The sequence below is a fragment of the Narcine bancroftii genome, chromosome 6 (genome assembly GCF_036971445.1).
Source record: "Narcine bancroftii isolate sNarBan1 chromosome 6, sNarBan1.hap1, whole genome shotgun sequence".
Taxonomy (NCBI): Eukaryota; Metazoa; Chordata; class Chondrichthyes; order Torpediniformes; family Narcinidae; genus Narcine; species Narcine bancroftii.
Genome location: NC_091474.1, coordinates 882,310 through 910,208, shown reverse-complemented (window position 1 = coordinate 910,208; position 27,899 = coordinate 882,310). Strand labels below are relative to the sequence as shown.

Here is a 27,899-nt window from a genome sequence, read left to right as displayed (position 1 = left end):
GCTCCCACCCGCCACCCCCGCCTTGAGGGGGTCGTGGAAGGAGAGGGGTGAGTGGGGAAATGGGTCGCGGGCTGATGGCGTCATCAGCCCACCCCTAACCAGCCGCTTGCAGCAGCTGTACATTCAGGCCAGGCAGCGGAGTGCAGCGCTCTTCCATTTATCCTTCCCCGAGAAGGGTTGGAGCCAGCCACGGTGCATTCACGAAGGTACGTCTTTAGGCGTAAGGGCAAAGAACCTCTGCCTTTCCAGATAGGCATTTTCCCTCCTTGAAATAAGATAAAGATTTCACCCTTCAGAAGGAATTTTGGCAGCATTTCAAAACACCAAATGGAATGGAGGTACTTTAAGCTTTCTAGTTAGGTCTCAGAAAATTTTAATTTGGGGATCTACTTGGAGTTGGATGCAGTTGCCATATTATATATCTGGTTTGAATTCGACTGATTCAGCACTTCTAACGTCCATGCTCACCCTTTCAGAGCACAAAAGAAATTCTCTTTGGTGGAAGCAAAAAGTACTCTTTCTTGGTTGAAACCATTTCAAAACTAATAATAATAATTCACTTTACTTGAACAGCTGCTAAATAAAATTCAAAGTTGACTTAGAAAAATCTGACCCACAAGCACTAAAGAGCTTATTTCTTGTGATCCACTGATTAAACATCGTCGGAAAAGGTGGCAGATTCAGCTTTGCCAGTTTGCTCTATGGTATCTTGTTTGAAAAGATGTGTGCAGCATATACTTTATTTATGCATCCATAATGGATATTGTACAGGCTACGGGATTCTTAATATCTTCAAACACTGTAAACATCCTGAGTGCTCGTAACAGATTGGACCTCAGAGGTCAGCATTAGTCCATCATAAGGCTATTATGATATGCATCAATATTTTTGTTAGAAATTGTGTTCAGTTGACAACCAAAATCCCAATGAATACATTGCAATACATACAAAACGTATCCCAGTGGTAAACAAGGGCAGAGGGGCTTTCAGCCAATGAACTGAGAGGGAGGAGAAACTTGATGACTCAATGACTTGGTATGAATTGAAACACACTTCCTCAACAGGCACGGACAGCAGATCCAACAGTAGTTACCAGGAAAAAAATCCATGTGCTTGTGAAAATGATCATGTGCGGCTGTTGGGAAAAGGGAAACACAAGTTTGAGGGGCCGAATGGCAGATCGAACAAAATGAGGGCAAAGAATATTAGTACTGGTCAACAGTATTGAATGTCTGGCCGAAATGTAATGTTGTCCACAAACTTCAAAGGCACAATCACTTCAGGGACAGGCACAACTGCTCGGGAAATCCCAACAAGGAAACTGTGGAATCAGAGTGGCTCTGGGTATAAAAGAATCGGAATGAAGTACTGCATTATTCTATAAACCAAGGTTGACTATTACTGTTCCGCCGGGGAATTGAGTTTTAAAGGTCCAGCCTTTTAAATGCTGTTTTGTGATCATTGTAAACCACTTGCTAATTTGGTTAGTCATTTCGCAGCAACTCATGCGCGATACACTGAGAAAACCAGCTTCTGCAGTGGCTTAAGAGAAGTGAAGTGTGGAGTACGCTGACATTCAAAACTCAGATGTGTTCTGAAGTATACAATAGAGGCAGAAAATCGCAGGATGACATGAGATCCTCTGAAGGGAAGTCAGATCTTTGGAAGAGTTGTAATCGACTAGAACAAACGAGAAACAGAATAGACTGGCAGCTATGTATTGTGATAAATGTCAATACACAGACCTTTCCTAGGCCTGAAACATGAACTCCCAAAATACTCACTGGTACTTCCCTTTCCCAAATACCCAAGAATCCCAGAGGAATCCCAGAAGAAAGTATTTTTACAAATGACATCTGGACTTCAACCTGCCATGGAGAATATGAACAATCTCAGGAAAGAGAATCATGACATAGCCCTTCTGATGCAGAAGGGACACTTTTAATCTTCACACCAAGCAAACACTAAAGGCCTCACAGCTCCAGTGACCGAGGTTCAATCCTAACCTCCAGCAGTCTGTGTGCCTAGTTTGCACATCACCCCGCGACTTTGTGGGTTTGCATGGAGCGCTCCAATTGCCCCCTAGATCTGAGAGGCATGAGGGTTGGAGGTGAATTGGATGCTGTAAATTGCTCCTAGTATCAGAGTGGTAGAATAGGGGGAGAGATGTTAGGAATATGGGGTTTTTTTTGCCATTTAGTGTTTGACTCATCAACCTATTTTTGGTGGAGCGAAGGTCCAATTCCCTGTTGTATGACCCTTTGAGTTAAGTTCCAGGGTGGTCGATACCGAAGATACGTTCGTTCTCTGGCACGACGGTAGGCCGCTCAGAGGACATGAAATTAAAATGACCATTTCTGCTCATAAAATCTCCCAATCGAGGAAGCATCTGGAAATGCAACAGGATACATTTTGCCGACTGACCTTATCTGAGTGAAGGTTGGAAGTCCCTCTCAGTTGCTCACCTTGAATTTTAGGAAAGACATCGGAAACACATTAGGCAAGGCATTGGGCCTTTTCCTGTTGCCCATCTCTTTTTATTCAGTTCCTCTTTGAGGGTGGAACTGGAATGCTGCCATCAACCCACAGTCCGATGCTCTGAAGTGAATGGCCGTACAGAGTGGGAGTATCTCGGGATGGCTGACTCACCAGCACCCTGGGAGTGCCTCTGGACGGCTATCATTCAGAGGCATCTTGAGGGAGACAATCCATAACCACGGGACGGTGGAGGTGTTGGCCTCCCTGGGGGTTTCTCCAGTTTGGAGTGAACCTTCACCATGATTCCAACCAGGGAGCAAGCAACTTGCACCCTGAGCATTTGCTGAGTTCTTTCAGTGCAGATCCATTTATTTCAGTGGCATTTCAGGGTGTTCGTTCCGTGGGCAGAGAGAAGGGGGGAGGTCCAAATTTCACCTGCTACTCGGGAGCCCCCACGGAGTGAAGTCAGTGATTGTCCAGGAGGAGCTGGGGCAGGTTGTTCTGGCCCGTCCACCCGTTCCTGCATCTGTCCACCCTAACCATCCCGTGGCCGCTTTGGAGGAACCCTCCAAGGACCGCGTCCCGCCACAGAGCCGCTTGGCCAATGCTCGGCCCGGGTCGATCTTATCGGGCGGCAAGAAGCCAAGGGGGTCACGGGGAAATCCCCGAGATTCGTGCCCCCCCCCCCCGTGGCTCTCGGCGGGTGAGCAGGACGGGGAGGCGTGAGCCCCTCCGTGCAGGAACAGAGGCGAACTGAACCCGTGCAAATGTCGGCTGTGAAGAGGCGTCGCCCACTTTGTGGCTGCTGGTCAGGGGCGATCCTTGGAGCCGAGGGAGGGGTCGGCACGGGTCGGACGATCCGAGGGAGAGGATGAGAGAGGCGGGAGAGCGGAGCGCGGGCGCGGAGCCGGAGGTGCGCGTTCTGACAGCCACCTCGTCCCCCACGTGGCCGCCAGAAAGTCGGAGCGGCGAAGGTGGGGCGAGCGACGACCCCCCACCCGGTGAATGTGTCCGGCCGCTCTCAGCCGGGGGCTTCGCCTCATTCGGAGGGGCCCGCCCGAGAGAAGCCGGGGCAGGTGCGGTCGCCTCGGCTGCCCCTCCGGAACCGAGCTCTGCACAAGCGCCCCGGAGGACAACGCCCGCGAGCGGCGGAGAGGAAAAGGGAGCAACGGGGCGAGTGGAGGCGTCGACCCCATCAGAAGGATCGGCCCCTTCCAAGGAAGAGTCGGCGACTTCCCACCCACCGCCAGGTTTCGCGACTGGCCACATCGTGTCGATTCCAGCAGCTAAAAGGGCCGGTACCTTGATCCATGCACCTCATGATGTGATAGGGCACCGGTCTGCAGGCGGCCTCCCGGAACATCAGCCCACATCAGTGGCCCGGCCCGAGCGCGCAGTGGCGGGAAAGCTTGTCCGTGGGCTGGAAGAAGCGGAGCAATCCGAGAGTGCACTCGAGTCCCGCACTGGCCAGGCGCTGCACTGACTTTCTTCGGTCCCAGATCCCTGTCACGACCGAGGGAAAACGCCACTTCCTTCCCAGGGATCCGAGTGTTTATAGTTGCGCTCCAGTCAAACCAACGGGATTCCCTCTGTGTTTCCTCCTGTTGAGTCCGTTGCCTTGACCACCCTGGCATCCATCCCGACACGGAACGGAGGGGTTTCCTGCGAACTCGTCACTCCGGAATCCATGACGCCGCCGCCGCCGCTCAGTGCCAAGGAATTGTTGGGCGGCCTCCTGATTCACAAATACAAATGCTTCATTGTCCAGCGCCTTTCTTCTCTCAAGGACAAAGTCACGAGAAGGCTTTTCAACCAAGGCCAGCTCCAAGTTTGCAGGCCCTCTCGTCCCTTTGGAATTTACAACAAATCGCCCTCCCTTCCACACAAATCCTTCCCAATTCAGGCTATTCTTTTCATCTCATTTCTAAGGCTAACTTTGAAGAAAATGAAGATTGGAGCATTTTCTCCGGAATGGATAGGCAAGGCTTCCAGGGATACTTTCTGATAGGATCTGCTCAGGTGGGCATGTTGACAGCGTGGAGGAGTTAGGCTGAATCCAGCTCCACTCGAAAACATGAAAAGGCAGAATGGATAAGAAATGGGCAGACCATTTAAGTCCTACCACGGCTGGAATTTTGCTCGATTTCGAGGCCGAGGTAGTACCGACTTGGCGTGAGGACGGGTAACAGCGTCTCCTCCATTACATTCAACACCGGCGGTCCACCAGGACGTGCCCTCAGCCCCCGCCTCGACTCTGTCGACACCCAGGACCGTACAGCCAAATATCGTGCCGACTCCCTCTTCAAATTCACCAAGGACGCCGCAGAAGTAGATCAAACGGTGAAGGGACGGAGTACGAGAGAGGGACTGAAAGGCTGGTGGCGGAGTGCCAAGATGACCGCCTTTCTTTCAACGCAGTGAGTCCTCAACTTAGTGAGATGACCCTCGAGTTCAGGAGAGGAAAGAGACCCCAAACCACCCTGTGCACTTCAACGGTGATGAAGTGGAAAGGAGAGAGAGCTTCAAGTTCTCAGGATTCAACATCTCCCATGACTTGATCCAGGACAAGAACGTTGGTGCAATCGCCAAGATCTTTCTTCGAAGACTCAGGACGTCTGACGTGACCCCCTTGTCCCTCAACCACTTCTACAGATGCACCTTTGAAAACATACTTACCGGACGAACAGCAGTTGGCTCTGCTCAGGTTTGGTCGCAACTACAGAAGAGAGTGAATGCAGTTGAGAACATAATGCAAGCTTCCCTCCCACCCATGGACTTCAAATTGTTGTTTGGGTGATGAAGGGAAGAAAACAATATGCCATTGTCACAGACAAGGGAAATTAAGGTTAAAGATCTTATTCAACGACGGAGCAGGGAAGAGGGGCCGATAGCCTACTTCTGCTTCGTGAATAATATAAAACTCAGGACCGATTCGCTTGAGTGGAAGTGGCACAACAGAAATTTTAATGTCTTTTCTCCGAAGATTAAATTGTTGGAAAAAAGTCTTAGGGCGACACAGTGAGTGTAGGAGGCAAGGTTAGTCTAACGATTAGTGCAATACTATTACTGCACCAGTGACCTGGGTTCGAATCTGCCACCATCTCTAGGGATTGTGATACAATTGGGGTATTTGGGTGGAACAGCTCGAGGGCCAGAGGGCCTGTTATCGTAGGTCTGAATTTAAAGGTTAACGTTAAATTTAATAGAATGGATGGGGGCTGTCTGGGGAAGGATCAACATCGATAGAATAATCTCTCACCGTTCAATGCTTTCTTCTAATTTTACCCAGTCATTGCAATGAAGGAAATAAAAACACAGTAAAACCCCTGTTATCTGGAATTCAAGTAACCAGTAAAATACAGCCGAAAATAAATGGGTAAAAAATACGCAAGTTTAAAATTAGCACTCCTTGCCATAAGTTCTCTATTCACACAACACGCGGTCTAAAGCAACCATAAAACTCACTTTCTAGTGTTGCATTCTGTTTCCCGGTTTTCGAAGTAAATAAAAATTTGCTTTATAGTTAATAATTGTGATGCATGCACTTCAATTATGGAAAATCAAATGCACGATAAAAATCAGAGTTCAGACTAAATAATAAATAATGTGGCCATTGAAATCCTGAAGCACCACAGAAAATATTGCAGGCATTCAGCAAGGTAATGGAAGAGAACGATCATGTTAACACCTCAAGAGTGCATCCTTCACAGCACTCTCCTATCAAAAGGCAAGCATGACCTCTGCCCAAGGTCTGACCTGCCCTCTCGGGTAGACCCAGGTCTCAATGTCATACTCGAAGAAAGATGGGAAAGTTATCACTGGACAACAGAATTTTTTCCAAAAGACTTGCTTCCTGAAACAAAATTAATTGGGATTATGATAGACAACTTCAAGCTGAAAACAAAGATAATTTTAGATTTGTTGCATTGTATAGGAAGTTGGAAAAACATTAAATGAACTTGGATTGAATTTAGCCTGTTTAATCACGTCGTGGCGCCGACACGTTGCGTTAATCAACTGACCTAAAAATGTTTTGCTGCTGGTTTTCATTTCTTTCATGGACTCGCGCTACAGTCCATCCGAGCTCCTGACGCCTCGAACAACGCAAGTCCTTCATGAGGTCAAAAGTTTGGCCCGTGTAAAAGTCCACACCCTCCCTTCTTTAGTAGCCGAAAAAGTGGTCCAACAATTTGACGATTACATAAGTAAATATTGTAATTCATCCAGCTTTTGACAGAGAGCACCTTGCAAACATTTAAATAAAGCTTGACATGTGACGGGTTGTAGTGATTGAAAACATTATCTAAGAAGTTATAGCGATAATTATCAATGATATACATTGCAAAATCAATAAAATATTGCTGGACATAAAGAACAATGTGGAATTTCAAATTCATCTTCCACAAGGTTTAGAATAATAAGATGGTTAATGATCACTTATATTTAAATTTTCCAAAATATCTATAAAAATTAGATCTGCAATTGAAATGCTTCCTGCCACAAGTGTTTCTCTTAAAGGCTCTATTGACAAAGTTAGGCATTTATTTTTAATAAAACAGAAATCTTTTGAACTTAATTTATTTTCCTATTTTTTAAAAGCAAAATCCTACAGTCCCATTTTGCATTGAATCTGTCCTTTCGAAACAGTATGGCCAAATTACATTTTGAAGGTATCAGATGGTTGCAATGTTGTAGCTTGTGGGAGGGGGAGAGGTTTAGTATTGCCAAAGGTTTAAAATAATAGTTGCAAAAATACTCTACACCTGTGGTTCTCAACCTTTTTCTTTCCATTCACATACCACTTTAAGTCATCCCTATGCCATCGGTGCTCCGTGATGGGTGAGGGATTGCTTAAAATGGTATGTGAGTGGGAAGAAATGTTAGAAAACCACTGTTTTAATCGTACCTAAGTGACTCGTTATGTGCACGGTTTCAGAACTCCAAAGGAAATGGGCCAATGTCCATTTTTCTCAAGCAAAATATTTCAGTAACAATTGGGTCTAGAGCAGTGGTTCTCAACCTTCCCACCCACATCCCACCTTAAGCAACCTCTTACTAATCACAGAGCACTGATGGCATCGGGATTACTTAAAGTGGTTTGTGAGTGGAAAGAAAAAAGTTGAGAGCCACTGCTCCACACCAAAGCAATTTGAACCATTTTGGTTTATTAATCGCTCCCCAGTGGTGCTATAACCTCTGAAGCCTCCTAATTTTGGTCTTCTGCACTTCATCATAGGGTGGCGCAGTTGGTGGAGTGGTCAGCGCAATGCCTTTACAGCGCTAGCTATTGGGACCAGGGATTCAAATCCCGCACTATCTGTCAGGAGTTTGTACATTCTCCTCGTGTCTGCGTGGGTTTTCCCTGGGGGCTCTTGTTTCCTCCCTCCATTCGAAACGTTCCGGGGGTGTAAATTGGGCGGCACAGACTCGTGGGCTGAAATGGCCATGCTGCATGTCTTTATATCTAAATCAATTTAAATCATACCTAGGCCTGACCAAATCCATAGGGATCTGAACACATTTTGTTTTTTCAGTATCAGGTTTAATGTCAAGAAAATCTGTCACAAAAGTTTTGTCCAGAAGCTGATTTTGATCTGAAAGTAACTTCCAATCAAGATAATAGAAACAAAAAGCAGGATAGATACTCCAAGGGAAATAATTGCAGTGCAACAAAGTAAGAGAAGAGGAATCTTCTGACTAGTTGACCCAACCAAGAGGTGGCACAGACATGAAGGGTCAAATGACTTGCTTTTGTACCACAGCGGACCTATGAATCCAACTCCAGTCACCCAACACAGACCATCTACCTCCTTCTCCTCCTGAAAAGTGCTGGTGAAACTCAGCAGGTCCATCGGCGTCCACAGGAGGGAAGGATATAAACCCAACAGTTCGGGCCCAAAACATTGCTTGTCTATCTTTGGCGAGTTTCTTCATTTCTTTTGTGAATTTACTACAATCGCAGAGTCTGCAGACTTTCTTGTTTCACTTCTGAAAACTATCTTGTTATGTTTCACTGTCGCGAAGGTACAAAATGCATACAAGTTGCATTAGTTCTCCACTTGGTAAATGCTCACTGAAAGGGGGGAAAAAAATCACAACTCACTGCTGGAAAATCCATCTCTTAAGAGCATTGGCTTCAGCTGTGATGGCATCCATGGTAACGACATAGCCTACTGAAAACTAGTCTAGCCCATAGTTTACAACAGCTCCCCCTAGAGACTGCAAGATGAAATCTTAATTCCTGTCAGTGCACCTGTACTTCCGATAGTTCGTTCCAACCATGATATTTTTCTTGCCGACACTAATACAAGAAGATTTCTCTGGTGATAGTATTATTTCCCTTTCGGTGCCTGATAATGCCTTTTGGGACGTTGGGCACAAAGAGCTCCGTGGAACTATATGAAGATTCACTGGGGATTTCTGACAGGAAAGTTTGAAAATCATGGGTCTCATTTCACTCGTGAAGAATTGCCACATAGTGAGCTAGAGAACTGTTGCCAATGCTGGTGGAATATTACTCCAGCATGAGTCACTGACTTCAGAAGAGGAGGGAGAAAGCTGGAAATGAAAAAGAAAGTGTGGGGGATTTTTATTGCTTGTTTTATGTTCCAAGTTAACAGATTATGAGATACTTCATGCTAAAGTTTTCCCCTCCCTACCATGGATCAGGCTATCCTGTCACATTATAATTCTTGATACATTATATGAACAGCCCAAACTAATTGAAAGAACATCTGGTTAATGATTCATTGCAAAGCTCTGATATAAATAAATTTTGATCAAGCTCAAATGTACTCTTGACCCAATTCTGGAATAGCCATTTGTTTTAAAATAACTTTTCTTCACTTTGACACAAAACCAGGCAAGTTTCCACTCTCCACAGAGAACATTTACACAGGGGTCCCAGAACCTGGGGGGTCTCCTGTATCCGCAAAAATTTATCTGTCGTCATATTTCTAAATGTTTATGCATTTAATGATGTATTATATGTGTGGCAAATGAACACGTCATTGCAATGTTAGCATCATTTCCCCATAACTGACTGTCAGTCTTCTGGAAAATAGGGAAGAAGATCTCTTCGTTGTTTTCATATTTGTAGACAAGCCCCTGAATAGTGAAGTTTGAAGCTATTTGAACAACGTAAGGACAAGCTGTGAGATGAATAACAAGTATTTTTTAATCTGGAATCTTAGTTATACAACTCAGAAACATATACAGCCCATCCTGTCTCTGAGATATCCCCATTTGCCTGTATTTTGCCTATATCTTTCTCAACTTTTCCTATCCATGTATCTATCTACACAACTTTTAAACATTGTAATATTAATCACTTCTGCCACTTTCTCTGGCTGTTCATTCCACAGACCCATCGGCCTGTTCTACCATACCCTCCAGGTCCCTGCCATTTACTGCATAAGCCCTAATCCGTTCAACTTGCCAAAATGCATCGGCTCCTATTTGTCCATGTTTACATTTTGAGAAATAAGCATCTCCAGTGACCTGACCTGAGGCAAACATGCTGATGCAATGGTCAAGAAATCACATCAATTCCTCTTCTTTCTTAGAAATAAGTTTGGTGTGTCCCCCCCCCCCCCCCCCTCATCCCTTTACAACTTCTACAGCTGCACCATCAAGAGCATTCTCGGTGGCTGCTTCACAGTATGGTGTGGGAGTTGCTCTGTCCAAGCTTGGAAGAAGCTACAGAAGGTCGTGAATGCAGCTCAGAACAATGCAAACTTCCCTTCCCTCCAGGGACTCCATCTACAACACTCGCTGCCAGGGAAACTGAACAACCTATCATACTCCAGACACATTCTCTTCTCCCTCCTCCCATCAGGGAAAAAAGCTCAAGAATGAAAGCATGGAGCAGGAAGCATAAAGGCAATTTCTTCCCTGCAGCTATCAGGCTCTTGACTGATCCCATTATCAATGCCGTCATGCTGCTATTGCTTGGTGCCAATTGATCTTCCTTTGCATTGTAATCCTATGTTCTGTAAATTATGTTCTATTTGAAAGGTAAAGGTAACCTGTTTTCTGTTGGCAGAAGAACCCTGTCTCACTGAAAAATAAACCTAAACTAAAATAAAATAAAATTTAAAAAGTTGAATTCCATCTGGCATTCCCTGGCAAATTTTCCCAATTTCCCCAGATCCTGATGTAATCTTAGGTAACCTTATTCACTGCACACTACGCCACCAATTTTAGTGTCATCGATAAACTTTCATTTGCCAATTGCATCGTCATCCAAAATCGGACAAACATCAGAGAACCAAGAACTGAGTGCTGTGGGACTCCACTCAACTCCAACTCCCCACTTCCACTTTTTGGCTCATACCACCAAAACAATTGGCAAAGTGCACCCTGGATCTCCAGCCTTCTCACCTCCTGGACCAGCATGTCATGTGGGACCTTTTCAAAGGCCATGCTAAATATGCTTTCCACCTTGCTCCCTTCAATCCTCCTGGTCGCCTCCACAAAACCTTAATGAAGTTCGTGAGACACAGTTTCCGTGCACAAAGTCAAGCTGACTATGTCTAATCAGTCCGTGCTTTTCCAAATGAAGGTGGATCCTATATCTCAGAATCCCTTCAGGTGACTTTCCCATCACTGATGTTGAGCTCACCAGCCTGTGGTTCCCTGGCACGTCATTATAGCCCTTCTTCAATGAAGGCACAACAATAGCCAACCTGCATTCTCTGGTACAATAACAATACATGTTGCTAACTCAGTCTCTGCCAGAATGCCAGCATTTTGTCCCCAGCTGCTCACAATGTCCTTGTCATGTTCCAGGGACTCATCCACCTTTCAGATATGCTTCAGGACTTCCAGCACATGTTTCAAGGCATCCCTACTTACTTCCCAAGTTCCCTCCTCTCCATAAATAATGAGAAACATTAATTTAAGGCCACACCCATCTCCAATGGTTCCACAAATAGAGAACCACATAAGGGAATCTATTCTTTCTCCAGTAAACATTTTGCTCTTCCAGAATCTCTTGTGATTCTCCTTTTCCTTATCTGCCAAAGCTACCAATGTTTTCATTTTGTCCTCCTGATTTCTCTTAAAACTACTCCTACATCCTTTGTACTCCTCTAGAGACTTGTTTGATCCTAGCTGCCTATATCTGACCTATGCCTTTTTTTCCCCTTGTGCAGAATCTAAATACTACTTGTCAACCAGGCTTTTCCAGCAGGAAGGCCTTAAACATTAATTTAAGGCCCTGAATTCTCCATCTTTCAAAAGCTTCCCACTTCCCAGGTGACCCTCTACCTGCAAACAGTCTCTCACAATCAACCTTTGCAAGTTCCTGTCTAATGCCATCAAATTTAGCCTTGCCCAGTTTAGGATTTTAACTTGTGGACCAATTCTATCTTATTTCATCACATTTTAAAAAGTAACAGACTATGGTCACTGGTCCCAAAGTGCTCCTCAGTCAACACTTCAGTCACTTGCCCCCAACCTCATTTCCGAAGAAGATACAAAGTTGCCTCCTCTCTGCAGGACTGGTCTACACGTTGTTTGAGAAAACTTTCCTGGACACACTAAACGAATTCTATCCTATCCAAGCCCATAGCACCATACCAGTCCTAGTCAGTAGAAGGAAAGTTAAAATCATCTTCAATCCCAGTGACCTCAAGGTGGGGGGGGGGGGGGGGGGGGGGCAAGTGGCACCTATTATTCATAGGCCTATCTGTGACCTCCCTAAAGTTTCTCCTTGAACTTCTCCTGACTATTGGCAGGCCAGTCGTGCAATGATCACTGCCTTCTTACTTCCACGTTCCATCCATATAGCCTGTGGACAGTTCCCCCTGGGCACTGCAGCAATCAAACCAAAACACCCCGTCCTCTCTTACCTCCACCTCTATCAAGCTCATTGTATCTGTACCCCAGTACATTGTGCTGCCAGTCCTGTCCATCCTTCATCCAATATCCCACTCCCATATACCTTGCCATGCCCTGAGTTTATCTGCATTACCTGTCAGACTGCTTGTATTAAAATAAGTACAATTTAGTCTGAACTAAATTTCTGCCCTGCCCACTTCTATATTTGCCTCAAGTATCTCACCCGTCAGAGGATCCACCCTCTGTCCCAAGTTACTAGCAGTTCAGTGCCACCTGCCCCTCCTGTTGAGGTCACTGTGCCCCAGAAAAATGTGAATCCCTCCCTCCTGCCCCAGCTTCTCAGCCACACATTCATCTGCCCAATCTTCATATTCCACCCTCACTAGACGCTGCACTCAGAGTAATCCAGAAATTATAACCGTTGAGGTCTTGCTATTTAACTTTCTATCTAACTTCTTATATTCAGTCTGCAGGACCTTATTTCTTTATGTACTTGGTATCAACATGTACTCCAGAAGCTCAGCCTCTCTCTCTGTGCTTGGAACATCCTTGACCCTGGCATCTGGGATGCCAGAGATTCTCCTTCTATCACCCTAACTACCGAGTCTCCTATCACCACGGCTCCCCTCATTTTATTTCAAAAAAAAAAGGTCATTGCAGGATAAAACATTTTCTTTGGAAAAGTTGAGCGGATCATAGCAGGTCTTTATTTAACAACATAAAACTGGAATATGCTATTAATCCCATCCCTCTTTGTTCCCTCCAAACACACTTCTCTCATTACCAATGGAATCATTTATAATGGGGGAAGCCTACAGATCGCAGTATGAGTTTTGATTGCTGAAAGCAACGAAATATGTGCCAAGTGGTTCCGAGTGGAAATATGTTAAACTTGTGTTTGTAACCACGTGGAGACTCCCAAAACAATAACAGTTGTTTTGCTGTCTCTGTCTCTCTCTCTCTATGTGCCACCTTTTTTTTTCCAAGGAGATTGATTAAAAGTGTCCTCGAGGGAAACAACATTTGCCATAAATAACATCCACCGACATCGCAGTAGACTACAAATGTTGGAAACAGAATGTGTAAGCATTGGAGAAATCCACAACAAACAGGCAATGTTTTCCAAATTTAGATTTTGTACAGCCTTTACTTTTAAATCACTCGACAAGTTACCTGGAGTTGATTAATGGCCAGTCAAACTGGGTCTGCTTTTGGGAACCACAGGACTTCTCATTTCAGGGGCTACTTCATGTCAGTGATTCCTTTTGCCCTCACTGTGTGCCAGATTATTTCCTTTGAATTGAGGATGATGCTTCTGCTGGCAGATGTCCAATGAGTGATTACCTGCTTGTCTTCAAACACCTCACTGTAGCAGTCTATCGTTCCCACAGGGTTCAAGACAGCCATCATCATCCAGTAGGAAAGAGGGTGGCTCTAATAACTGCCCTCAATGATCACCGCCTGTGGCACTGACTCCACTATTATCAAATGCTTCAAGGGTCTGGTGATGGAACACATCAAAGCACACAAGGACGCTGGATCCATTTCAATTTGCCTATAGAAGGAACCATTCCACAGACGATGCTATAGCCTTGTCACTTCATTCCTTCCAGGCCCACCTTGAGAACAACATCTCATACGCTGTTCATTGACTTCAGCTTGGTGTTTTAATACGATCATTCCCCAGAGGCTGGTAGAGAAGCTGTCCTTGCTGGGACTCAACGCCCTTCTCTGTAATTTGATCCTAGATTTCCTAATGGAAAAACCATGGTCTGTCCGGGTCAGTAGCAGAACATTGAGCACCATCACACTGAGCACTGGCGCACCTCAGGGCTGTGCGCTCGGCCCTCTCCTCTTCATGCTACTGACCCATGACTGCATCGCCAGATCCAGCCCCAACAGGGTCATCAAGTGTGCAGATGACACAACAGTCGTTGGTCTCCTCACCAACAACGATGAGTTGCATTACAGAAAAGGGGTGGAAAATCTCATGAAATGGTGCGAGAGTTACAACCCAAGTCTCAATGTGGACAAGACAAAGGACATGATCATGGACTTCAGGAGGACCAGGAACGATCACCTTCCACTACACATCAACAACTTTGTAGTAAAGAGAGTGGAGACACCAAGTTCCTTGGAATTCACTTAGCTATTGTGTACAATTAACATCTCCTCATCAGGAAGGTGCAACAATGACTGCACTTCCTGAGAAGACTGAAGTGGGCAAGACTACCGGCCACCATTATGTCAACCTTCTATAGAAGCTCTATCGAGAGTGTACTGGCCGGCTACATTCCAGTGTGGTTCGGTTGCTGCAGAGAAATGGATCAGAGGTCAATCCACAGGACCATAAGAGTGGCAGAGAGGGTCACTGGAGTCTCCCACACCCCCCCCCCCCCATCGATGTGATCTACCTGGATTGTTATCTGAAGAGGACACACAACATCTTTCAGCTAGTCCCATTTTGGAAGATATACAGGAGTATCAGAGCCAGCACCACCAGGCTGAGGAACAGCTTCTTCCCACGGGCAGCGAGAATGCTGAACGACCAAAGGAATTGCTTACACTAACCATCCGAGACTCATTTGTACAAAACAAAAATTATTTATTTACTTTTATAGATAAAATACTTGTCCTGCATATGTATCGTTTGTCTGTATGTAATATCTGGTTGTGTCTGCATGTTTTGCACCAAGGACCAGAGAGCACTGTTTCGTCAGGTTGTACTTGTACAATCAGATGACAATAAACTTGACTTGACTAAATAACATCTTTCAAGTTGGCAGTCCAAGCGGGATTTCCAGCAGCCTTGAGGAAAACTAAAACCTCTCCAATCCAAGTGAGTTTAGGAGGGACTGGTCAACAAGTTTGAATTTAAGGACTCACTCCAGGCTGCAGAGACTGCCTCATGATAACCTGCTATAAGGATTCAGATTTTTGCTGTTACTAATGGTGAGCAGGGCTCCAAAAGTGTCTTGGGCATTAACAACTTCAGTTCAGAATCAGGGGACTTGGAAACTGGAGCTTGGCTTCACCACTGGGACAAAGAGGAGGCCGTGCCGCTACTGAGGTTACTGGAGTGCAGGAGGTGGTTGGATCCACGGGCACTCAGTGTTCAAGATAAACTCTCTTCTGCTTCTCTCTCACTTCTCAGTAGGAGCACTGGATTAGTAGTGTCTGTGAGCTTTTATGAGCAAACAAAAGGAAACAAATTTTGTGTATTTATGTACATGACAATAAAATAATCATGAATCTTAATGAGGAGGGAAGTTGAGGGATTTAAAGAAGAAATTCCCCTGGGTATTTTGGGCAGCTAATCTGTGAGGGAGAGAAGGAAAGGCCAATGTTAAGGAACGGTTGAAGAATCACAGAATTCCAAAACTTTATAATAATGATGCGGCAGGCAAGAAGTTATGAAAGAAGAGGGAAACGCAAGAACATTAGTAATGAATATGAATTATAAATGAGGCAAACAACTTACAAATGATCACGACCCTAGTTCAATGTGTGTACTCTATTGTCCGTTTTCTAACTTCAACATTGGCGTGTAAGCTAGAGTATGATTTTTTGAGTATTCAGAGATGGGACAATGTATTATGGATCTCTGCCCTGGGTTCTTCATTCTCAAGCCCAGGAAACAAGGCGAGGAACTTGGATGATAGGATGAAGGTCACAATCCACTGGTATAAAGAGACAGTTCTCTCACAGGGATGTTAGAGGTCACGTCCAAGGCTATTTTCCACTAGCAGCAGTACAGATACATTTTGCAGCACAAATCACTTGGCTGGGATTGGGAGTAACAAGTTAAGATAGTTTCCCTCTGCTCCGCTCCCAATGATATGAAGCACTCAGGCCAATTCTAATGCATGCTTTGCCAGATGACTAAGATTGGATAAATCAGCACAGATCAGGGGTTGGACTATTTTTTAACTAACCATCTGTTTATTTTTAAAAGTGACAGGCATAAGAATAAATAATTTTTGAAGCAAAATATTTGATTGCTATTTGTAATGGATTAGGTCTGGTTGCAGTTTCATAATTAAAGTTACAGATCAATAATTGTCAAGACCATACAATGGAGGAGTGATTTGTTGGCACTTTGACCAGTTGAGAACCGTTCACTTCAGAGAAGATTTTTATAAAGCAAAATTGTGCAACAAGTTATGCTACATCTGGAAAGAAATTCATGAGATATTATACTGCAGCAGATCATTTACTTCAGACATGGTTGAACAAGAGGCATGAAGCAGAGGACTATTCTCAGTGGTATGCAGATGTCCAGGGTAACAATGGATCCACACATTACGACAATTCATCCATGCACATTGACGTCTTACTTAGCAAGTATCCTATCAAATTGTTGGAATAGGATTTGGCTTCTGCAAAATCATCAGGGAGCCCATAGTAAAAATCAGAGTCATTTCTTGATTACAGACATAAACTCACAGTATGGTTCTGAGGTGTCAAACAATAAACTATCCTGAGAATCTGACAATGGAAAACTATAGTTTTCAGAACAAGGACAAAGTCAGCAAGGAGCATGGCCATCTACTGATAAATCACTAAAAGGAGGATTCAATCAGTTCCAGCCATTCTCAACTTTTTTTAATGGCTGTGACCCCCTTTGGAAGCTGCTTAGTTTATGTGCCCCCTTCCCTGTGAGCCAGAAAAGTTGAGTTGGTTTCTTCAGTTCTTCTCTCCTACTGACTAAAAAACAAAATATAGTTTAGGATTTCAGTCAGTGGACCCCCCCCCCCACCCTCTCAATGTGCTATTGCCCCCAGGGGGGCTGTACAGCCCTTGTTGAGAATGGCAGCCATTAGACCATTGGGTTTTAGGCTGCAGTTGAGTGGTTTTAGAAAGTCTAAGCTCAGTTTCACGTTGAGAAAAGAACATCAGCCGTTCCTATGGTTGGGATCAGAGTTCTGGGTCGGGTTTGGTTGAAAGAGTGAGAAGATTTTTATGGGGCCCAGGAGCAAGGAAGAGAAAGATGCGTCTGTTTGTTTACAACAATCTCTTTAAGGATTCCTGGCTACCCTGAATCCCATGTACATTCATATAGCTTCCATAAGACATGCCACACTTCTGAAAATGGAAATTACAATCAAAGTGTTATAACTCTATAATGACTATGGATTATATGCTTAAATGCCCTTTAATGTTTAGTTTTATTTGAGTGAGAATGTGGTATCCAAAAAACCTGATGCCTTCCCGACGCCTCGGCCGCTGACTCTCGCCTGGATCCCGGCCGCCCATTTGTCAGAGCTCCTGACGCCTCCAACGTGGACTTGTGCCTTCGCCCCGGCTGTCCGCCTATAAGAGCTCCCGAAGCCTCACACACAAAATCTCGCCCGGGACTCAGCCGTCCGTCCATCGGAGTTCCTGAGGCTTTGGCCACCAAATCTCGCCTTGGCTCCGGCTGCCTGTCCACCAGAGCTCCTGACACCTTGGCCGCGAACTCTAGCCTGGGTCCCAGGCGCCCACCCATCGAAGCTCCTGACACCTGCCCATCGAAGCTTCCTACTCTCAATAACCTTATCAGACATTGGATCAAAGGGATTATTAGAATTGGTGGTATTAAAGTACCCACCTGATCTTCCTCTGCAATTGCATGAAAAAAATCATCTGCTGGAATATTGAGCAAATAGTGATGGAGGAATTCAGAAATAGAGGGCCTAAACCCAAAAGGTTGACTGGCCATATCTACCCATGGATACTGTCTGACCCACGAGGTTCTTCCAGCAGCTCATTGAGTCACATTTGAAGGTAACCTGAGTGGTTCAAATTTTCGACTAATGTCAGGTGAATTGATGATTAATGTCAAATTGTTTGGAACTTTCTGGAGTTCTCTACTGCTGCTAAAGTCTGGAGAGAGCATGAGATAGATGTCAAAGAACTTTGGCCTGACTTCAACACTCCTTGCAAATCCAGCTGCTTCTAATTATAAGTGAATAACAAGGCATTCCCTTTATGATAAAATTTGTTTGGGCAGAAGTTGCTAGTATAAGGAGAAAGAGGAGACGAGAAGCCTACTTAACAGAGGCCCCAACTGCTTTTATACCTAAAATTCTATGAGGAACAATGTCCTGGCTCAACCAGAGAGTGCTGCCTACAAGTCGGTAGAAGGGTGCATGTTATCAGGCTACAGAAAGTCAAGGGCAGGGGCAGGCAACATGCAGCCTGCAGGCCAGATCTGCCCCACAATCCAAATTTATCCAGCTTGGTACACAGCTGCCCCCTTGGTGTGAGGGTTCCCCCTCTGTGCACGGCTCCCCCGCTCCCCGCCCCCCCACCCTCTGTGTGTCAGAGACTCACCCGCCCTCTTTTGTTGATTCACCCCTCCCAGTCCTCTGAGCGAGACTCCCCCCCCCCCCCCACCTTCTCCCCTATCTGTGCGCAATTCCCTCTCTCACTCTCTGTCACTTCCACTCTCTGTGTGGTTCATCCTCTTTCTTTGACATGCCCCTCTCTCTGTGTGAGAGCCCCCTCGCTTTGTATGACATTGTTCCCCTCTCACTGCTGTCTGTTTTGGGGTTATTTTGTTTATATTGTGACTTATTTTTCTCTTTTTTGACTTTTATGTTTTTTTATTGACATTTTACTGACTAACTCATGATTTTTGGTACATTTCTAGATTTGAAGATGCCTTCCTTAACCTGAAATGCATCAACATACTGATAGCATGTATCTATTTATTTTGCTTCTCTATTAATTAATTGTGATAGTATAGATCTATCACCAATGTATATAGTGTATATAGTTACAGTATCTAGACTGTGCTTACAGCGATTGGCTGAGATCTAAGCCACGCCTACTGTCTGGGCCTTAAAGGGTTGTGTCCCTGGCCAGGTCGGATCATTCCGGACTGGTTGGCCACCTGTGAAGAGCTCCTGTCTTTTGCTAATAAAAGCCTTGGTTTGGATCAACAAGTCTTTGGTTCTTTCGACGAGCTCTACATTAATTAATTAATTTCATTTATGGTAGTAGCATCAGTGCAGTCCGTCGTTCAACCACTGGTACACTATCTGGCCCACACATGGTAAAAGGTTGCCCGCCCTTGGCCTAGGGGAATAGTATCAAGTTGCTGTAAATCTTAACTACATCACCTTGCCATTGGCAACAGTTGAGGCCGGACAGTTGTCTAGCAACAATAAGGTAAGATGAGAGGATCATTATGGTAATTCTGTGAGAGGATATCAGATTCTGTTCCTCAGAACCACTCTGACAGTAAAAATGCAACAATACAGAAGGATGTTGGAGGACTGCTTGTAAGATCGCTGACATTTCTCCTGAATCCACGGTAATTGCAGCCCTGTTGGCAATATTCTGCTCTTGTGACAGAAATCTGGGTTTCAACTACAGTAATCAAATATGATTCTGCATACATGGCAATGGAATAGGCTACACCATCTTGTCTCAATTGCCCTAATGAAGTTTCCCACCAATCCCATATTGGAAAGGGTTGACTCCAACTTATGCAAGGCCCAATGTAAAGTCTGAGGTGTAATCTTTCCTTTTACATAGGTTTTACTTTACCAAGTATGCAAATGCACCATGTTTGAGTGCAATATACTTCTTTTGCACTCTGCCTCAAAACAAAATCTTCTCCTACACCTCTTCAGCAGATCTCATGTCCTGGAAGATGGCTTGTCTACAACCTTGTCTACTGATCAGGCTGCAGGCTACATGCCCCTTGTTACTCGCCTTAGTTAACTATACTTCCAAACTATCCCCCAAATTACAGGCTCAACCACTGAGTATCAAGTTCCTTGGAGTGCACTTGGTGGAGAATCTCACCTGGTCCCATAACACCAGCTCCATAGCCAAGAAATCCCAGCAGTGCCTCTACTTCCTGTGAAGGCTGAGAAAAGTTCATCTCCCTCCCTCTATCCTCACTACATTCTATGTATGGAGAACATCCTGAGCAAGTGCATCACTGCCTGGTTTGGAAGCTGTACCACTTCAGACCGCAAGACCCTGCAGAGGATACTGAAGTCAGCAGAAAAGATCATTGGGCTTCTCATCCTGCCGTGAAGGACGTCTACGATGCAGACGAAAGGCAACAAACATTGTGAGGGACTCCACACCCCTCATGTAAACTGTTCTCCCTTCTGCCATCTGGTAGGAGGTACCGTAGCACTCAGGTCATTATGTCTAGATTGGGCAACAGTATTTTCCCCCACACTCCTGAATTCCCAGAACATATGTGGATAGTGCATCGTGGACTTGTACTGTAAACGTCTTAATATTTTAATATTTCAATAACTTTTACTCGAACATATTTATGTAAATATTCTCTGTGATCCTGGAGAAACGCTCTCTCATCTTTATTGTACGAGCATGGTATGAACGATAAATGAAGGAGACTTGACTTTGTGGACACACATCTCCTCACATGACTGGAAGGCACAACAGTATCTACACTTCCTGAGAAGACTGAAGCAGGCAAGGCTACCAGCCACCATCACTTCAACCTTCTACAGGAACTCTATTGAGATGACCTTGGCTAACTGCATCATAGAATGGTATGATTGCTGTGGAGAATTGGATTGGAGGTCAATCCACAGGACCATAAGAGTGGCAGAGAGGATCTCTGGAGTCTCCATCTACCCCCATCCCCACCCCAAATTGACATGATCTGCTGGGATTGTTATCTCAAAAGGGAGCACAAAATCATTGAGAATCCCTACCACCCTGCACACATCTTTCAGCTACTCCCAGTGGGAAAAAGATACAGGAGTAACAGAGCCAGCACCACCAGGCTGAGGAACAGCTTCTTCCCCCGGGCAGTGAGAATGCTGAACAACCAAAGGAATTACTCACACTAACCACCCGAAACTCTCATATGTACAAAATAATATTTATTTATATGTATGTATGAATACTTGCTTTGCATATGCATTGTTTGTCTCTATATGTTTGATGTGTGTTTGCATGTTTTGCACTGAGAACCGGAGATTGTTGTTTCACTGGGTTGTGAGAACAAAACAAAGGACCCTACATCACCTTTGCTGACCTCACCATAGCCTTCGACACCGTGAGCAGGAAAGGGCTTTGGCAAATACTAGAGCGCCTCGGATGCCCCTCAAAGTTCCTCAACATGGTTATCCAACTGCACGAAAACCAACAAGGTCGGGTCAGATACAGCAATGAGCTCTCTGAACCCTTCTCCATTAACAATGGCGTGAAGCAAGGCTGCGTTCTCGCACCAACCCTCTTTTCAATCTTCTTCAGCATGATGCTCAAACAAGCCATGAAAGACCTCAACAATGAAGGCGCTGTTTTCATCCGGTACCGCCACGGATGGCAGTCTCTTCAATCTGAGGCGCCTGCAAGCTCACACCAAGACACAAGAGAAACTTGTCCGTGAACTACTCTTTGCAGACGATGCCGCTTTAGTTGCCCATTCAGAGCCAGCTCTTCAGCGCTTGACGTCCAGCTTTGCGGAAACTGCCAAAATGTTTGGCCTGGAAGTCAGCCTGAAGAAAACGGAGGTCCTCCATCAGCCAGCTCCCCTCCATGACTACCAGCCCCCCCACATCTCCATCGGGCACACAAAACTCAAAACGGTCAACCAGTTTACCTATCTCGGCTGCACCATTTCATCGGATGCAAGGATCGATAACGAGATAGACAACAGACTCCCCAAGGCAAATAGCACCTTTGGAAGACTACACAAAAGAGTCTGGAAAAACAACCAACTGAAAAACCTCACAAAGATTAGCGTATACAGAGCCCGTTGTCATACCCACACTCCTGTTCGGCTCCGAATCATGGGACCTCTATCGGCATCACCTACGGCTCCTAGAACGCTTCCACCAGCGTTGTCTCCGCTCCATCCTTAACATTCTTTGGAGCGACAGCATCTCCAACATTGAAGTACTCGAGATGGCAGAGGCCGACGCTGCTGAAGATTCAACTGTGCTGGGTAGGTCACGTCTCCAGAATGGAGGACCATCGCCTTTCCAAGATCTCCACTGGCCACCATGACAGAGGTGCACCAAAGAAGAGGTACAAGGACTGCCTAAAGAAATCTCTTGGTGCCTGCCCCATTGACCACCGCCAGTGGGCTGATATCGCCTCCAACCGTGCATCTTAGCGCCTCACAGTTCGGCGGGCAGCAACCTCCTTTGAAGAAGACCGCAGAGCCCACCTCACTGACAAAAGACAAAGGAGGAAAAACCCAACACCCAACCCACCAATTTTCCCTTGCAACCGCTGCAACCGTGTCTGCCTGTCCCGCATCGGACTTGTCAGCCACAAACGAGCCTGCAGCTGACATGGACATTTACCCCTCCATAAATCTTCGTCCGCGAAGCCAAGCCAAAGAAAAGAAGATTTGTGCAATCAGATGGTAATAAACTTGACTTGACTTTCCTCTTACACCACTTTCTCGCCAGAATGGAATTCTAAAGTAAGCAACTTTCTTGAGACTCCAGGCTTGTCACTGTATTGAAAAAGCAGACTTTAACAGCAATATAATTCCTTAATACGTCAGCCTAATGATGGGACTTTTAAAAATTTAAACATACAGCACTGTGACAGGAGTTTCCAGCTCACAAGCCTGTGCCGCCCAAATGGACCAATTAACTTCCAAACTCTATATGTTTTTGGATGGTAGGATGAAACCGGAGCACCTGGAGGAAACACACTCAGCCACAAGGAGAACATACAAACTCCTTGCAGACAACGCAGGATTTGAACCCAGGTCGCTGGTTCTGAAAAAGCATTGCTTTTTCAGATATTTCTTACAATGACACCTGCCCCAAACATATTATAATGAAACAAAAGAAGAGTTTTTTTTCAATCTTCACAACATAAACTTGGCAATTTTTTTCAAATTACCATTAATATCTTTTTAAAGCAGATATTAAAAAAAAACGGTCTTATCACAGTAGTGCTAAATAGGTCTAGTCTCTTATGCATATGAGGTTTTAAAAAAATTTTTTAGTTAGTTTTCATACTTACTGCTGATTCATTGTTTCTGACAATAAACCCCAGGTTAAGGTGCAAAAATGAAGAGAGCTTGAATATTTGAAGGATAGAACCCAGAGTGATGAAGGCTGAGTGCAGATTTAATTGAAGTATACAAGATTGTGATTTGCCGAGGTGCCTCGGATGCCCCCCCAAGTTCCACAACATGGTTATCCAACTGCACGAGAACCAACAAGTTCAGGTCAGATACAGCAATGAGCTCTCTGAACCCTTCTCCATTGACAACAGCGTGAAGCAAGGCTGCGTCCTCGCACCAACCCCCTTTACTATCTTCTTCAGCATGATGCTGAAACAAGCCATGAAAGACCTCAACAATGAAGACGCTGTTTACATCCGGTACCGCACGGATGGCAGTCTCTTCAATCTGAGGCGCCTGCAAGCTCACACCAAGACACAAGAGCAACTTGTCCGTGAACTACTCTTTGCAGACGATGCCGCTTTAGTTGCCCATTCAGAGCCAGCTCTTCAGCGCTTGACGTCCTGCTTTGCGGAAACTGCCAAAATGTTTGGCCTGGAAGTCAGCCTGAAGAAAACTGAGGTCCTCCATCAGCCAGCTCCCCACCATGACTACCAGCCCCCCCCCACAACTCCATCGGGCACACAAAACTCAAAACGGTCAACCAGTTTACCTACCTCGGCTGGACCATTTCATCGGATGCAAGGATCGACAAAGAGATAGACAACAGACTCGCCAAGGCAAATAGTGCTTTTGGAAGACTACACAAAAGAGTCTGGAAAAACAACCACCTGAAGAAACACACAAAGATCAGCGTGTACAGAGCCGTTGTCATACCCACGCTCCTGTTCGGCTCCGAATCATGGGTCCTCTACCGGCATCACCTACGGCTCCTAGAATGCTTCCATCAGCGCTGTCTCCGCTCCATCCTCAACATTCATTGGAGTGACTTCATCACCAACATCAAAGTACTCAAGCTGGCAGAGTCTGCAAGCATCAAATCCATGCTGCTGAAGACCCAACTGCGCTGGGTGGGTCACGTCTCCAGAATGGAGGACCGTTGCTTTCTCAAGATCGTGTTCTATGGCGAGCTCTCCACTGGCCACCGAGACAGAGGTGCACCAAAGAAGAGATACAAGGACTGCTTAAAGAAATCTCTTGGTGCCTGCCCCATTGACCACCGCCAGTGGGCTGATCTCACCTCCAACCGTGCATCTTGGCGCCTCACAGTTCGGCGGGCAGCAACCTCCTTGGAAGAAGACCACAGAGCCCACCTCATTGACAAAAGACAAAGGAGGAAAAACCCAACACCCAACCCCAACCCACCAATTTTCCCTTGCAACCGCTGCAACCGTGCCTGCCTGTCCCACATCGGACTTGTCAGTCACCAACGAGCCTGCAGCAGACGTGGACATACACCTCCATAAATCTTCTTGTATAAGTCTATATTTTGTATTAAAAGTACTGTATAGAATGGTCCCCACTCCCAGTGGCAGCCCGAGGTCCCTGCTCCCCACTGGCACCCCAAGGTCCCCATTACCATTGGCAGCCCGAGGTCCCCGCTCCCCACTGGCAGCCCGAGGACCCCGGTCCCCACTGGCAACCTGAGGTCCCCACTCCCACTGGCAGCCCGAAATCCCTGTTCCCCGCGGTCGCCTGAGGTTCCTATTGAGGATTAATTTGTTGACTGTTGCATGACCTTGGTCATGCGCTGTGGAGTGATTCCGACTTATGACTAACCCAAGTTACAATCAGTCCTTCAGTTCCCATTACGGTTGTAAGTCAGGGACTACCTGTATTTTAATGTGTCATGAATTTAAAAATATTTCAGTGTTGGATCTCGTATTCTCCATCCATAGGCAGTCAAGGAACTAGTTTTATTTCTCAGCTTTACAATTATGTAAATTGCCTGGATGCCACTATCCACTTTGAGATATGGATCACATTGTGAACTGAGTATCTCTTTAATTAAAGTCATTGCTTCTTTATTCAAACAGGTGCTTTGTCTGCAAAACTGGGATAATTAATCAGTGAAAATGAACTGAGGTGTGAAAGATCCTATCCAGGGTGAATCTGCACCAAGCAGCAGGTTAGTTTGGGTGCTGACTGTCTGTTTGGCCCAGCTGACGGAGGTCCAAATGGACATCAACATCTCACTGTAGCAGACATTGTCCCTGCAGGTTTCAAGGCAGCCACCTTCATCCTGGTGCCCAAGAAATCGATGGCAACTGGACTAAATGACTATTCCCTAAATGGCACTGACGTCCACAATCGTGAGGTGCTTTGAGCAGCTGGTGATGGACCAGTTCCAGTTTTCCTGCAATCCAAAGCAGTCCACAGATGATGAAATAGCCTTGGCCCTCCACTCTCCATGAAGAATCACCAAGCCAGGCTATTGTTCATTGACTTCAGCTGAGCATTTAAAACAATCATACTTTAGAGGCTGGTGGATCCTCACTTGTACTCAATACCCTTCTCTGCAACTGGATTCTGGGCTTCTTGACATAAAAGTCAGCTTATGAAATTATGGTTGGAGGTGCTGTGGATAGCGTTGGTTAGAACAGGATATAGACAAGATGAAAAGTTGGGGGAAAATATAGCAGATGAAGTTATGTGTTAAGTGATTTTGGAAGGTCAAACTCGAAGGCACAATACATCGTTAATAGCAGGATTTCTAACAGCATGGAAGAACAGAGGGACCTTGAAAGAACAGAGGGTCCTATTTGGCTGCTTCATTGTGTGATGTGGTAGCTGCAAAGCATCAAACCTGAAGTCCACATAAGGGATCAGTAAAGCAGCTGAGAGAATCACCAAGCTCTTCCATTCCTCTGTCGAAAATATTGACTGGGACCATTCCCTAAATACGGCTCAAAGGAAAAAAGAAAACCCTGTCAATCCAGCACAGTTTCTGCAAACCACTGCCGTCAAGAAGGTATAGGATCATCAAAATCAGAACATAGAACATTAGCAGAGAACAGGCCCTTTGGCCCATATTGTTGTGCTGACCTGTATATACCAACCAAAAAACTAAACCATCCCTCCCTCATAACCCTCTATTTTTCTTTCATCCATGTGCCTGTTTAAGAGTCACTGAAATGGTGACCAGTCTCCATCACCATCCCTGCCAATGCATTCCAGACACCTATAACACTTCTGTGTAAAAATAAAGCTTTACCCTGATGTTTTCCCATAAACTATCCTGCCTTCACTTTGTATGGATATCCTCTGGTATTTGCTTCTCCTACCCTGGGAAAAAAGTGCTGACTGTCTATCTTAGTTACAGTATGCCTCTCATAATCTTGTTTACCCCTCTTTGCTTCAAAGAGAAAACCCCCAGCTCTGCTAACCTTGCCTCAAAAGACATTTTCCAATCCAAGCAACATCCTGGTAAATCTCCTCTGCACCCTCTTCATAGCCTCCACATCCTTCCTATAATGAGGTGACCAGAACTGAACACAATACTCTAAGTGTGGTCACACCAGAGATTTATAGAGATGCAACATTACCTCATGACTCTTGAATGCAATCCCCCATTAATGAATCCCATCCTTGAGATCGATGGATTTGGACCCCAACGACTCTTTGCTTATTCACACCGTTATGTATCCAACCATTAACTATGAACTCTGCCTTCAAGTTTGACCTACCAAAATGCATCATCTCACACTTATCCAGATTGAACTCCATCTGCCACTTCTCCCCATCCCTTCGTCCTGTCATAACTTAGAAAGCCTTCCACGGTATACACACTTCCAACCTTTGCATCATCACCAAACTTACTGACCCATCCCTCTACTTCTTTGTCTAGATTTTTTATAAAGAATCACAGAGAACAAGAGTCCCAGAACTCCACTAGTCACTGACCTCAAAGCAGAAAGCCTTCTGTTCACGACGACTCTCTACTTTTCATAGGCAAGCCAATTCTGTATCCCTCCCAGGTTGAGGTACAGGTTTTTCCCACAGGCTGTGAGACTAAGGAAATGTGAAAATCAACCCAAATATTTTGATTATTTATGTCATTATTGTAACTTTGTGTTATAAACTCAACACAAAAGTAGATCTTGCTGGTATTTTTGAATCTTGAAGCTTCATCTTTCAGTGTTTTCCAATTAAATCAGGAAAGTGGACATCATTGTGGTCTGGAGAGATGCTGTTTTGTCGGATTGTATAACTATAATCTAATAATAATAAACTTGAAATTGAACTGATTACCAATATAGAACTGTGTAATTCAACTCCTTCTACCTGGTTGTGCTGTATTCAGCTTCAGATGGACGGTTAAATGCTAAGCACCCACGCAATAAACAAGGTTAAATATATTGCTTTTGCAAGAAATGAGTCACGGACAGTTTTTAATGAGTCAATTTTTAACCTTTTGCCTGCTTTACAAAAAAGGCAGCAATTTTAAACTTAGAAAATCCACACAGACTTATATTGCGTATTAAAAGGAATTAACAGCCATGGAATTAAAAGGAATTAACAGCCATGGAATTAAAAGGAATTAACAGCCATGGAATTAAAAGGAATTAACAGCCATGGAATCGTGAGAAAACCTCTCTGAATCTAGAACATGCTTTTCTGTCACTTTTGTCATATTTTCTTAATTACTTTAATTTCTACTGGGGAA

At 45.0% G+C, this 27,899-nt stretch overlaps 1 protein-coding gene across 1 annotated transcript in view; it reads right to left on the bottom strand.

The window, feature by feature from the left end:
- Nucleotides 1-3,845, bottom strand: part of nfatc2a (nuclear factor of activated T cells 2a) — a 157,557-nt gene extending 153,712 nt beyond the window's left edge. The window contains exon 1 of the mRNA XM_069883607.1: nt 3,781-3,845. Coding sequence (XP_069739708.1) covers nt 3,781-3,841 — 61 coding nt within the window. The 5' untranslated portion in view covers nt 3,842-3,845. The remainder of the gene's footprint in view (nt 1-3,780) is intronic.
- Nucleotides 3,846-27,899: the final 24,054 nt, after the last annotated feature.